The sequence below is a fragment of the Ambystoma mexicanum genome, chromosome 4q, assembly GCF_040938575.1.
Source record: "Ambystoma mexicanum isolate Mex_15411 chromosome 4q, UKY_AmexF1_1, whole genome shotgun sequence".
NCBI classification, from domain to species: Eukaryota; Metazoa; Chordata; class Amphibia; order Caudata; family Ambystomatidae; genus Ambystoma; species Ambystoma mexicanum.
In genome coordinates, this window is record NC_090928.1 from 109,594,637 (window position 1) to 109,609,943 (window position 15,307).

General features: G+C 41.0%; 1 protein-coding gene across 50 annotated transcripts in view; it reads right to left on the minus strand.

The window, feature by feature from the left end:
- Positions 1-15,307, minus strand: part of TRDN (triadin) — a 1,596,486-nt gene that overhangs the window by 1,207,515 nt on the left and 373,664 nt on the right. For all 50 annotated transcript variants that reach the window (XM_069607588.1, XM_069607568.1, XM_069607599.1 and 47 more), the window contains one exon: positions 13,597-13,653. In XM_069607588.1, the coding sequence (XP_069463689.1) occupies positions 13,597-13,653 (57 nt within the window). The remainder of the gene's footprint in view (positions 1-13,596; positions 13,654-15,307) is intronic.

A 15,307-nucleotide genomic window follows, 5' to 3' on the forward strand; every position in this document is an offset into this window, starting at 1 on the left:
CTAACTTTATGTCAGGTCAGTAGCTCAGTCAATCTTTCATTGCTTTCACCGGATTCTTAAAAATAGCCCAGGGACTTTATGTTTTCACTCAATTGAAAACAAGATTTATTTTGAGTACCTCCAGAGTAGGTGTGAGGCATGTCTTACATATCAGTGAATGTGGTAAATGTACCTAACTTTAAATTTACAAAAAGAGCATGTTTGAGTGACTTTTAAAGAGAAGCAATATAATGATTTTACAGAATTTGGTAGGTTCCTTGGAAAAACCATTAAAAATTACTTTTCAAGTGAAAAAAGTAGTTATGTTACAGAAGGTTTATAAACTGTCACTGACAAATCTAAACATTTTTCAGAATTCGCTAATTTATCAACTTTGAAAAAAGATACACATTGTTTAGTAAAGATGAAATGGTTATTCCTTATTTATTTGTTAACAATTGGTGTCTACAGATCCTGTGCAGCAACAATCTACCACAAAAGCACTCACCATACCTTATTCAAGGCACAGTTTGATTATCAACCAATTCTGACCCTTCTTTTTTCTTAATTTGAGAACAACGCACACGTTTCCCTTTCTTGTATTAATGAATACAAGGCAATCACTGGCAAAATGCTACTTAAACATGTCTCCCCACACAAAGGTTTTAGGCCCACTCCTTTTGTCCCTTTCCACTATTCCTTTTGCTTTTCATTATTTCTTCCCCATGATTTCTTTCTGTAACATCTGCTCGCATTCTTGGAATGATCTTTGACTCTACAGTCTCCTCTTCATCGCATGTCTCGACTGTCTCTCCCTTATGTTTCTGTCATATGTTCAATAATCGAAAAGCACATTACTTTCTTTCCTTTCACGCCACTAAAATAAAAATCTCATCACTTATTTTCTCTGAACTTTATTATTGTACTAGTCGCTTATCTGTGTGCCCCTCTTCGCTTGATAATAACTTGTGATTTCCTTTTTTGCCTATCTCCTTGTGACTCAATTTTCCTGCCTTTGATTTCACTGCATTGGATCATCTTTGAGTCTCATTTGCTTTTACACTGCCTTTCTATTGGGTTTAAATTATTCCATCGGATGACCCCCCCCCATTATTTTTCCTCTCTGATTACTTTCTCCTTTCGGACTCATTCCCTTTAATCTCAATCACAATTGCGTGTAGTAGTTCCTCGTTCCCTTAGTGCTAAATATGTTCCTTTTCTCTGCTTGCACCGAAATATTGGAACAAACATTCTGTTGTCTTCCTTTCCACTTTTCTCATCCCATCTAAAAGATCAACTTTAATCTAATTAAAAGATCTTTGACATTTTTGTACTGCTTTAAAATGTATAGAGCACCTTGTTGTGAAGCACTATATACATTCGAAAAAGTACAAAAATACACAACCTTCTATCATTCTTTATTCGGACGACACTGCAGCACAAGTGATAATGGGGAGATCATTTATGGGAGGCAACCATGCATATTAATTATTCTTGACCTTAAGGCTTCAATTGATACTGTAGATCACATAGTCCTGCTGAACATGTTTTAATTATGCTGGACTAGTTCTAAGCCTTCATCTCTGTCAGATCTTGAAATGTATAGATTGTTTTATCCAAAGTTCCTCGGGTCCCACTGATTTGGCACAGGGACCAATAAAAGTCCTCTTTACTTTTACTTTTTTACTTTACTTTATTGCATTTGTAGTGCGCAGCCTTAGACCCGTGGGTGTGAGGGCGCGGACAAGACGGACATGACATGAAGACAAGCGAAAGCTGTTCTAGGACAAGAGAATGCCATAAAGGGGGTGTCAAGGAGGATACTAATTAAAGAGGAAGGTTTTTAGTCCCTTCTTGAAGTTGCTCAGGACTGGAGAATCTCTCAGGCCGCTGGGCAGAGAATTCCATAATGATGGAGCCACAAAAGCAAAGGCGCCAAGTTGCGCTTTTTTAGTTTTTAACCTAGGGTGGTGGAGAAGGTTATGGTTGTTAGAGTGCAAATTTCTAAGGCAAGGTTTTTTTCCAATATACCTTTCTAAATATGGGGGCATCGTTCCCATAAAACATTTGAAGGTAATGACAAGAAGTCTGAAAGAGATATGAGCTTCCACAGGGAGCCAATGCAGGGCTCGCCGGGCTTCAGAGACATGGGACCGATAAGAGAGGCCAGCTACAACTCTAACCGCTCCGTTCTGAATTACCTGAAGTTGATTAATGGTAGATTTGCTGGAGCCTGCCAACAGATTGCAACAATAGTCTAATTTGGCTCCTACAATGGCTCGAGCAATAGACTCAGCATTCAATTTGGAGATGAACGGTCTTAGGTTGGCCAGCAATTTAATATAGTAGGTGGAGGATGCGACTGTGCTGGCTACGTAGGGCTTCATGTTAAGTGACTGATCATGAACCACTCCCAAAATGTTTACTTTGGGGAGGGTGGAGATTTGAACATCCCCTAACTGGAAGTGCATAAGAGCTGTATCGAGTTTAGCTAAAATGCCCTTGGAGCCCACAACCATGAGTTCGGTTTTACCACGATTAAGTGCGAGGTTATTTAGCATCATTCACTGCTCAATGATGGAGTATATGCGATTAAGTTCACTCTCATCTATGTCATGCTGACCAGTGAGAGGGATGACACATTGTGTGTGATCTGCATAGTTAGAGAAAAGTATACCCTCTTGAGCGAGATGAGCAAAGAAAGGAGCCATAAAGATATTGGAGATACAAGGTGATAAACTGGCTCCTTGCGGAACTCCAGAGTACCTGCATGGCAGGTGTCTTTGCCTCGTTGGCACACACTCTACTGAATCTATTTGAAAGGAAAGAGAACAGCCATTTAGTGGCGCCCTGGGAGCAATTATCTACTGACATGAGTCTGTCCACCAGGATAGAATGATTGACCAGGTCGAACGCCGCAGATTGATCTAGGGAGATTAGGAGTGAGATCTGCTGGTTATCCAATCTCTGAAGGAGTTGAGATTTCAGGTCCAGTAGTGAGGCCTCGGTGCCAAAACCTTGTCTGAAACCCGATTGAAAGGGGTTGAGGATAGGGTGCGAATTGAGATGTTGAGTAATTTGAGAGTATGTAACTCGGTCCAATATTTTTAACAGAAAGGGGTTGTTGGTTATTGGCCTATAGTTGGTTGGGACGATTTGGTCCAGGTTAGGCTTTTTAAAGAGAGGTGTGGCCCATGCTTGCTTCATCTCATCAGGAACAATGCCGTTAAGAAGTGAGGAGTTGACAAATACGCATATGTCATGCACCAGTGAGGGGGGGGGCAGGCTTTAATAATGGTAGAAGCGCAGGGATCCCCTGTCCAATTGGTGGCTTTGAGTTTGGTAATAATGGAAGCTCCTCTGAGATAGGGGTGAAATCAAAAATGGGAATGTCTGGATTCCTAGTGAATTTATTACCATAACTATGAGTACCTTGGATGTCGAAGATGCTCTTTTTTGTAGCTATGCCTTCCCGGATACCGTCTAGTTTCTTTCACATGGCATTCTGGATATCCGTACACCAATTATCAACTTTGATGATCATGGAGACTACAGGCTCTGGAGTAACCTCTTGGTCTTTAAGAATTTTAAACAATTCCCTAGAATTAGAGGATGCATGTGAAATTCTAGCATCCAGATGCGATTAATTGGCTTCCATTATGGCTACTTTATAGGTGTTGGATGTTTTTTTATAATCAGATAATGCTGATTGGGATTGATTAGATTTCCAGATATAAAATAGCTTAACGGAAGCAGCTTTGAGGGATTGGAGTTCAGGAGAGAACCATGAAATTGTTCTTTTGAATTCTCCAAGTTTTGTTTTGTTTTTGAGAGGCGCAGGGAATTGATCACCAGATTTAGGGTGGATTTGATTTTCTTGGCTATAGCGCCTGTGTCATCTGTCTCCAGAATCGGCAGGGCCTGTGATGTCAGGGCTTCTATTCTTTCCTGAGTCAAGGATTTAGTATTGCGATAGGAAATTGCTTCAGAATAGTGCAACTTGACTTTAATGCTCGTTAATGCTAGAGTCGAATGTCTCTTCCCCGCATTGATATCCCGTCGCATTTTGTGACGTTCCCTTTCTTATCACGTGATCTCGGTGTTGTGATTGCTTGAGTGGCTTTCTATTAGGGTCACCTCTGCTTATCCTATTCTATTTGATGTATAGCTGCTAGCATATACAGGGGATGCTTTGAGGTCTGTTTGATAAATCTGTTTCCTATGTCATTGACTATCTCCATTTTTGACAATGTGGTTTAGTATATTTTGCTTGGTTTCAAGTTTGTAATATCATTCTATCATCTGATCACTGTCTAGCAGCATTTTTGATAGCATGGTAGTATAATGGTATAAGTATGAATCTCATGATAATGTGCGCCCATATATTGGTGCTGTAAAAATGATCCAACATATCACTTTGTGTTTGTATATAGTGTGACATCTTAGCTGGATACTATCTTTTCATAGTTAAGTATGAAAGCTTTGGTGAGTGACATCAATTATCTCGTCGATTTTAAACTTTTGGTAGATGTGGTGATAGGGACTGCTGATTGGCACTGGAAGTGGGTTTGAAAGTGCTGTTCACTATCTCCCCAGAGACCACTTCCATCCAATCATTCATTTGCTTCAGAAAATTGTGCATTTCTGTGTCTGTATTTAAAACACCTGTGATAGCTCTAAGATTACAGATTAGTTTGCATTCTTTTTGGCGCAAACATTTTCATCACTCTCCCATTCTTTCATCCTGGCTTAGATGTTTGGCTCCGAAAAACGTTATTTTTTCTTTTTTGTCATTTTGATGGTTTTTATTCCAGTGTTCTGACAGCGCTGATAGGTTGTCTACGTTTGTGATGTTTCCAATGTGTTCTCTAATCCTCACTCTCAGTTTGTGCGTAGTGCTCCCAACATACATTTTGTTACATACACAAATAATTACATAAATCACATCGGTGGTTCTACAGTTGATAAATTCATCAATTACACATTTTTTTCCATCAGCAGTTCTGTAGCTCTGTATGTTGTTAAGGGCATATCTGCACATACTGCAGTTTGTACATTTAAAGAAACCTTTAAGTGTTGTCCCAGTCAAGATATTAGTCTGACATTTTTGCTTTGTTCCCTTCATAAAGCTGGGACTGAGCTTTGAGTGTAATCTGGGTGCTTTGGTGTAGATGATATCTGGCTTCAAGTCAAGTTTCAGAAGATGCCAATTTTTTGGGAAAGCTTTCCGAATTAGTGCGTTGTTCCCAGTGCATTGTGTTATCATTCTTACAGTTACTGTTTGTTTGGGTTCACATTTATTCTTGGGTTAGAGGTTGTCATTTCTGTTACCAATGTCCACTTTGCTCTTAGCTTTCTGTATGCAATCTTTCTTGTAACCCCTTGAGCCAAATTTACTTCAATGGTTTTACACTCTAACATATATGCATTCTCTTGGCTACAGTTTCTTTTAGCCCTTGTGAATTCCCATATGGGTATGTTCCATATAGTTTTTTCGACGATGACAGCTATCTGCCTGTAAAGTTGCATTGACCGTCTTCTTACGCTAGGTTCTTGTCTCATTTTCCGCCCTCTACATATATGTATAAGTCCAAAAAAGTAACTTCTGTCCGGCTGGTTTCAATTGTGAATTCGAACCCACAATCATTTCTGTTACGATATTCACAGAATTCTAAGATTTCAGTTTCGTTGCCATTCTATATGATAAGGACATTGTCTATGTGTCGTTGCCATTTGTCCACTTTATTCGACAGGTTTGGGTCTTTAGTGTTGTGTTTCTGTTCAAATTCCCCTATGAAGAGGTTGGCCATAGATGGCACAAAACAGGTACCCATGACTATACCCTTGGGCTACTGGTATAAGGTTTCGTTAAATATAAATACATTGTTTTCAAGTACATAGCTCAATAGTTCCTTGACCATTTCCATGAATACATAGTGTGAAGCAGATACATTTTCAAATGCAAAGTCAATAGTCTTGATGGCTAGGCTGTGTGCAATACAAGTATACAGCAATGTCACCTCCATTGTTACTAGCATGTAATCTTGATTCCATTCTGTGTCATTTAGTATTTCAAGGATGCGCATGGTGTCTCGGGTATAGGAATGGAGTTTGTATACCTCTTGCCTAATAATTATATCATTAAATTTGGATACAGTTTCAGTCGCCCACCTGATTCCACAGATGATGGGTCTCACCTCTGGTAGTCCATCATATTCCTTATGTATTTTGGGTAGGAAGTATATGGTTGGGATGTTGGGTTTATTGTTACTCAGAAAAGATCTTTCCTCATCTGTTATTAGTTGTTTCCTATGCCATTTAGCAATCAATGTTTGTAGTCCTATAATGCTTTGGGTGATGAAACGTTTCGGGACTATTTTGTAGCAACCTGGTGACGGTAGGTGTTTATCAGCCATTGCTATGTAGTCTGTTTTGTTTAAAATGACAATATTGCCCCCTTTATAAGTTTCCTTTATGATTATTCCTTTGTCAGCCTTCAATTGGTTCAATGCTAATCTTTCTTTTGCGGATACGTTCTTGTTCCTTCCCGTTTTGTTTCTGTCCCTTGCTAGTTCAATATCTTTCGAAACCGCTTTGTGAAAGGCATCAATGCAGTTAGCCTGTTGAATTATAGGGATGAATTTAGACTTTGGTTTAAGTCCACTTTCTCTCAGCACACTGCTTTGTATGCCCAAGTGATCCAGTAAATCTTCCTCTGGTATTTCTTTGTTTTCTTCTAATGATAGTAGGAGTCTCATATTACTTAGATTTTTTATGGTCATTTCACTGATTGGAAATTGATATGTGTCTTCCTCCTTGATTGGTTCTAGGTTGTGAAAGAATTGTGTCTTTTCATCTTGACTTTTCATATGAATTTGTAGGTGTCAATCTGTAGATCAGTATAATCTGGGTCTACACTTGGCGCAAAGGATAATCATGTATTTGGCCCACTTATCTCAGTTTCATTCAGTATTTTGTTAGCGAGGTTCATTACTAGGTTTTTCTTTGTTCTATTGTCTCCTTCCTGTAGTCTGATTGGGCTTCAACTGAGAGCAACTGAGAGCAACACAGAGCTCATTACAATGCCACCAGAGGTGCTCATTGCCAGAGAGGGCTGGAGAGGCCAGAGGAACTTCAAAAAGCATCTAGGATTGAACTAGGGGCTGCTCGGGTGACCTCTGGCCCCAAACCTGCCATCTTTGAAAAGTCTTTCCACCACCAAAAGAGTCTTCAGCTGCGCTGAGAGCTCAAAGATACAATTTCTACACCGCAAGAGGCACTCCCTCCATGTAGATGAGACTACCTGTAGAGGTCAGGGGACCTACAAGAAGCATCAGAGAGTGATCAAGGGGCTACTCAGGTGACATCTGGCCCCAAAACCTCCATGTTTGAAAAGTCTTTCCACCATCAGCAACAATTCCTGCTGCCAGCCAGCACTGTTTAAAGTTTTCCCACGGACCTTCCTGAATTCTAACCACCAATTGGGGACAATGGACTCAGATCAAAATGACCGGGCTCCTGGAGCCGAAAATGGTGATCATCTTAAGGTGACTTTGCCCTGTCATATAGTTTAGTAGCTCCATTTGGGTGTCTAGCCCATGGGCCTCTTCAGTTAAGGGCGATTAAGTAGATGGTACTCTCCAAGCCTTCTCCTCTCAGCCTCTTGCCTATGAGCCTTTGCTTTGTTGTGTCCTTCTATTTGTGATTAAGTCCCCATTATTGTGTCTTCTCATCCTCACCCTCAACAATCAATTCTCATTCTATCTCTTCCTTGCTCTTCTACTTCTCTATCTACACTCTCCTCTGCTCACAACCATCGCAACTCTCATCCCATTCCTATCATCTCTGCTCCTCGAAGCCACCTTTCTTCTTGCTCCACTACTCTCTCCATCCACAAAACCTACGCCATCCTCAGCTTTCATTACACTTCCTCTTCTTGCATATAGCCCCAGCACCTCTATATTTCTCAGACTCAATGTTGCTGTGCTTCTATATTGCACTCTCTTTCATTTGTTCTTTGAATGTGCAGTTTGTCTGTAATCAAACCTCCTTTTCCTCTCACTTCTTCCTTTGGCCTTCGCATTATCTTGACCTCATTACCGTTACTGAAACCTGGATCTCCCCCTCTGATTATGAAACTCTTTTCATCTTCCAAACTTCCTATCTATCCTACTTCCCTATTTCATGTAAATTCTCCCTGTTTTAAAGACACTAACTCCACAATCAGTGCCTCCTATGGCATGCATATTATCGTTCTGTATTGGCCACCTAGTCTGTTAGGTCAATTCTTCGACCACTTCTCCCAACAAATTGACTCTCTTCCTCCCGATCACCATCTCATTGTCATTGGTGATGTTAACCTCTACTCTCTCTTTGCTGCTCTAGCCACTGACTTTAACTCTTCTCCTTAACCAATCACTCTCTGCCCACCCATTCAAATTGAAACTCCCTCAAACTTATTCTCACCTCCTCTCATCTCGTCACTTCTAATAGTTCCACTGCATCTTCTCTCTCCGATCACGCCATCATTTTTGCTTTTATCTTCACTCCTGTTTCATCCTAACTCTCTCCATCCAATACTACTGTTACTAACTGCAAGCTCCCCTCATCCAAACTCCCTGACTATCTCTTTGACCTGCACCACTCGCTCCACTCCTATCCTGAACTCACACTTTCATTGACTGAAGCCTTCACTAACTTTAACAATGCTTTCTATGATACCTTCCCTTCTTGCTACACTCTTTCCACATTTACTCCTAAATTCTCCTTCCATGGCCCTGGATTACACCTCACATCTGCACCCTAAAAACAACAATGCGGGAAAAGCTTCACATTTGGCAAAATTCAAGACACTCCTTAGATCTCCAACTTGACCTCACTGCTCTCCAAAACTACTCCTTGGCTTTTCAGTCTGTCAACTGTAGCTTCTATCTGTCTCTCATTTCATCTCAATCCTACCAACTCAGGAGCCTCCAAAAATATCTCAACTCAATGCTCTCACATCCTAATCCCCCCTGCATCTCCTCCACTCTTTCTACAAAGGATCTTGCTCTCTACTTTGCTTCTAAAATGTCTACCATTTGTAGCACCCTTTCTACTAACCTCCTATCCCCTCCTCCTGGTCACTTTTCTCCACCAGTCTTACACGCTTCTCCTGCTACTATGTCTTCCTTTGCACCCACTAACCCTGGTGAGATATTTGGCTCACTGCTCATGGCTAACACTTCCTTTGCCACCACTGACCCATCGTCGCCGCACATTGTGAAGCAGTGAAGCACATAGCTCCCAATGTTGCTCCACATTTTACTTCCTTCTTTAACTCCTCTATTGACAATGCTACTTTTTCCTCATCCTATAAGTCAGCTACTCTCATCCCTCTCTTTAGGAAACCTGCTCTCAATCCCAACTGTCTATCTTCTAGCATGCTACTCCAAAATCCTAGAACGAGTAGTATTCAATTGACTCCTTGATAATCATAACCTCTGGGGCCCTCTTAAATCTGGCTTCCAACCTCTGCATTCTACTGAGACAGCTCTCCTCAATGTCAGCAACTTCAGCTCTAGCACACATCATGAGCACCGTTTATCAATTCTTATTCTTTTCAGGCTCTCTACTGCCTACGATAGTGTCGACTATTCTGACCTTCCCTCTACATTATTACTCCATGGCATCAGAGATAAGGCCCTAACTTACTTTGCTTCATACCTTGCCACTAGACACTTTCAGGAATCCTGGAACAGACTTGCCTCCCCACACAAACCCCTTACTGTTGTATTTCACCAAGGGTCAGTCCTTGGTCAACTTCTCTTCACTCTCTACACTTTAGGTCTTGGCACCCGGATCGCCTCTTACGTTTTCTCCTTTCAATTCTTCACTGACGAAAATCAGATATTCTCCCTTCCCTCCTTATCAGATGTCGAACTGTCTCTCTGCCACCAAATATTGGATGGTGTCTCAGTCGCTCCTGTTCAACTCCAGTAAGACTGAAGTTCTCCACTTCCCAGCCAGATTATTTCTTTAACTCCCCCTCTTCTTCTCTTCTCTCCTGACTACTTTCCTTACTCTACTTCTGATTGTAACCTTGGTGTCATCTTTGACCCATCCCACAACTTCTTTCTCTTCATCTTCATATCTGCTACCTCATTCAAACCAACCTCCTCAGTAGTAGACAGATCCATCACCTGCTTCCTTTCAATACTGCTAAACAGTTAATCTCCTCTTTAGTCCTTTCAGGATCCAACTACTGTGCCTCTACGGCCTTCCCATCTGTCCTTTTAAACCTCCAGACAAAGCCCTGTGTGTTTTAGGATTTCCTTAAAAAATATAATTTCGTAAGCAATTAAATGATATGGAAATATGTACAAAAACAATAGCACAAAGTAAACGGTGAGCCTTGTCCCACCTTTCTCTAATTTCTTTTTTGAAAAATGAGAGTTACAGTATTCTATATATATAAGTCTGTCTTGTTTTCAGCTCCCTCCCCGCCAGCATCCGGTTTAATGTAGTCTCTTCAATAGCATGATTTTGCAAAAGGACCAGGACCCTTGACTGGGTGGCCAACACAAACTGTGAGCTATCCATCAACTTACTAACTCCACTATCGTGGACTGACCACCACCTAATTGCCTTTACGATGGCAATAAACAAACAGCTACAATCTAACCTGGTCATAGCCCCCCTCAGTTGACAAAGAACAAAAAAGATATCACGGCTGATAAACTACTTCCACTCATCCTCCCGTCCCTTAACTTACTTATTGCTGTCTCTCACCCGAACATTCTAGTTGACACCTACAATAACACTATGGCTAATGCGTTGGACTCTATCGCTCCCCTTAAACTACGCAAAAGCAAACAACGGGCCCACCTGAATGCCTGGTTCACCCCACACCTAAAAACACTTAGGTTAGAAAAAATAAAACTGGAAGCCATATGGCGCCATACCCCGTCAGTTGAAAATAAAACAACATTGACTAAATTTGCTGATAGCTACAAAAAAGAAACAATACGTACTAAGAAAGAACTATACAATGACAGGATCTCTAAAGCTAGTGCAAATACAAAGGAGCTATTCACTATCCTACGTGAAATGGAGGCCCCTATCCCACCAGCTGAAAACATTATCAAGGATAAAACTTGGTGTACTAACATACAGAATGCTTTAGCTAACAAAATAGGACTCCTCCAAGATAAGATTGCCAACAAGAAATCCTCTCTACCTAATCAGGACATACAGACCCCGATGCCCAAATCACCAAACTAACCGTCCAGATCAATTTAAATTCTCTAAAGTTTCTATCCGGGAAGTGGAGAAAAATATCTCCTCACTGAAACCATCAAGATGCCAGGGCGATAATTGTCCAGCACAACTAATTAAAGACGCAGCCAGAGACTTGGCACCATTTATATCTAAACTTATCAATGCGTCTTTCTCAACTAGCACTGTCCCAAGCAACTTGAAAGAATCATGGGTCCTAAAAGCAAACATTAGAACCATCCATTCCTACTAACTACAGGCCTATCACGACGGTGTCTTTCCTTCTGAAGATACTTGACAGAGTAGCGTATCTTCAGATACAACAGTACCTTGAAACCAATCACCTCCTAGGTGCCTGCCAATCAGGTTTTAGGCCACAACATGGCACTGAAACTGTACTAATTGACTTAAAGACACACATTGAGGAATTTAGGGACACATGTAAAACTGCCATGCTGCTCCTCCTTGACCTGTCAGCCGCCTTTGACTTGGTGGACCATGTAGTCCTCTGTAAACACCTTGCCTCGGCTGCTCACTTCTCTAAGGATGCAATAGCATGGGTCCAATCATTCCTAAATAACAGAACTATGCAAGTCTTTTCCCCCTCAGACTCTGCAGACTCAACTCCCATAACATGTGGCGTCCCACAAGGTTCATGTGTCTCGCCTACCATGTATCATATCTTCACGAAGCCGCTATTTAACAAATTGGATAATCTTGGCATCTCCTACACCAACTATGCATGCGACACCCAGATCCTCATACCCCTTTCGGGCTTTTACCTCAATGACACAGCTCTCGTGAACAAAATGTATCTTCTCATTCAGGCTTGGATGGCCACCCATGGCCTCTGCCTGAATGACGATAAGACTGAACTCTTAATCCTAGGAACCCCAGCTAACCTTAAAAAACGTAACGCTGATTACTCCTCATTTGACATTGATGGCAACACTATCATGGTTGTCAAAGAAGTAAAAACTTTAGGCTTTTACCTCGACTCCAACCTAACCTTGAGCAAACAAGTTAACTCATTGGCCTCCACCTCAGCATACACCTGTAAATTAATTAGGGCCTGCAGGCCACACTTATCCTCAGCCAGCTGCACTATCCTAGCAAATGCCCTCATACTCTCAAGGCTGGACTACTGTAACACCCTTTACTTACGCGCCAACAAATACACCCTAAATAAGATACAAAGACTTCAGAATAATACCTTAAGAACGGCCCTAAATATCCCAAACAAAGAACATATATCTGAGTTCAGAAGATAAAACCATTGGTTATCAATCAATGACAGAATCCTGCTTAAAACACGTTCCATTACCTCCAAATGCCTGAATAACAGTGCCCCACTCTACCTCACCAACTGCGTAGTCAGAAAAAGCTCCATTCGACCTACTAGGACGGCCAACTCTTCTTACCACATTGTACCACGATTTAACTTAACTAAATCAGGCAGTAGAAGTTTTCCAGTCTTGGCAGCGCAAACCTGGGACTCACTCCCACTCTCACTTCTCACAGATCAAACCTACCCTAGCTTCAGACGCAATATACAGAAATGGCTCAGAACAATGACTCACACCCTGGGACCCAGCCCTAAAAATAACGTGCTTACCTTACCACCTTGTCTTAGCACCTATACTAAATACCTGAATGACTAACTCGTTGTTGCCTTCCATGTCCCTTTGCCCTGAATACCATGCAATTTATGTATCTGTAATTATTGTAACTCCTACATATTTGTATTCCGATAATGCTCTCCCTACAATGACTACTTGTAACCGTATGTACCCCCAATATTGCAACTGTACTATTGTAAAGGTAACCCCTGCAACCTAAGCCTAACATCTACATGTAATGCTTGTACCCTGTTAACTTCGGGTTTGGTGTGCCATATAAATGAATAAACAAACAAACAAACAATGTGGTTGCTCAAGCCATCAATATGGCCTTTGTGCAGTTCTTCCTGGCAAAGGACCTTTCTTTTCCAATAAATAAATACAAATGCAAATTGAGATGGGTGGTCTATTAAAAATGACATTTAGCATATTTCTGAATGCTGAACAAAGGTAATGATCATCACATTATTTAGCCTTCATGCAGAATTATCTGGCCACATATTTGAGAAAATATTGTCTTATAGGATCAAATACAACTGTTTTGCTATTATACAGGGTTATATAAGGGTTTTAATGTATGTTATTATAATATGTTGTGGACATGTATTTTAATGCTTGTGCAAGGTTTCTTTATATAAACTAAATGCACAATAAATAAATAAGTTATAAGGTTTATTTTACGCTGAAAATGAGACCTGATTAACACATCCCAGAACATGTGAGTGCAAATGAACATCTGTACCTTTAAGAGAAGATTTCTTGTGATCTTCTTCTTTCCGGTCCGGTTTGTCTTTGTGAACTAACAGAAACAAATACAGTAAATGGACAAGAGGTCAGAAATAGTAGTCACTAAAAGAGCTAATATTCATCGAAATATAAATATGCAATATACTATAGATGCACATATGTGCTTTTGGTCACTGCTCAGTGGCAAATTGTTCTTCTGCTCAACAGACTTGCATTTGCTCAATGGCCCTTTACAAAAGTTTTGCCTCACAATAAGAGGTTCATTTTGTAAATACTAGATTCAACATTTTAAAGAGAAAAAAATAATAGTATGTAAAATTGTTTACACTGTGCAATTCTGACATTTTGGCAGACTTTGTACATGCCTCTATAATAAGGAGTCGAGGAGATGCATGTTTAGTTGGGGTTGAAGGAGATACCAACCCTAAGCACAGTGAAGACACACCAGGTTGCAGTACTCCATGTGTCATTGCTCGTCTGCAGCAACAGACGCTTGGGCTCCTAACAACCACATTCTTTAACCTTATGAATGGGGTCCCCCTAGCGTGGTGGCTTACTATAAATCATATAATTAACAGGCCCAGGCATGACAGTTCACTGTCATTGATACTGAGGTCAGGAGTTGGTTTCAGGTTGACACAGTTACATATGAAAGGTTTTGGGGGTTCCTGTCTACTTTGTTAACATCTGCAGCCAGGCCCCAATATGGGCCTGTTTGAAGTACCCTCATTTAGTATGTTTAATCACTGCCACCAGATGCAGGGCCTAACAAAAGAGCAGGGTGGTTCAATGGAGTCTTTGTTAGTTAATCAGGCTGACCATGGCAGGGGGAAGGTTGGTCCTCTCCCGTCCCGCTGATGTGCATTTCTGGCTGTCACATTTGAACTAAATATGACAGTGGCGGGCACCCCTGTAGGCTGTGTCCAGCCAGAGCACACTATACCTTTGTCGTGGCGTGAGCATAGGCAAATGTGTGTGTTAAGGCCCACATATTTTTCTGAGGTTGGTCTACCATCATTCTATTTAATTAAACATTTAAAAAAGCTCAAGCAAGCGCACACTTTCCAACCTTGCTTTATCTCTATCTCTTCTGTCCATAGCCAGATACATCTTCAATTCTATCCATGGACTTTACCCAGCCTAACTATCTGCTCAGCTCTCGCCCTACTCTTGTCCTCGCTTGTTACGGTCATCCTTTGTTGACCTCCTTGCACTACTTGAGCCGCCAGCGCTCCTTCTCGTTTTCGCTCTGTCCCTCTCCTCGCTTAACTACTCTGGAATGCTCTTTCTTTCCCTCTCCGTACTATTCCAGCTCTACCGCTATTTAAATCCACCCTCATTGCCCTCCTCCATTCTGAGGAACCTGTTTCTTAGCGCTGTACGTTACTCCATCACCCTGCTTCCCTCTAAAAAATACAGCACTTTCCCGTCACCACTCCATCCTTTATTTAGCACTTCCTCCACCAACCATTCTTATGTTATTCTGTCCTGTCCTTGTTTCTCGTTTATGTTTCCACCTTCCCCTGCAACATCTGTGCTTCAAGTCACATTCTCTCACCCCATTGTCAAGGACTCATGTCCTCCACTCTGTTATCAATCATACATTTTGTGTGCGTTGTTGTGCAAATAATGCATTGCTTTCCTGTCATTTCAATAAATAAATAAATAAATAAATAAATACATAAATAAATACATAAATAAATAAA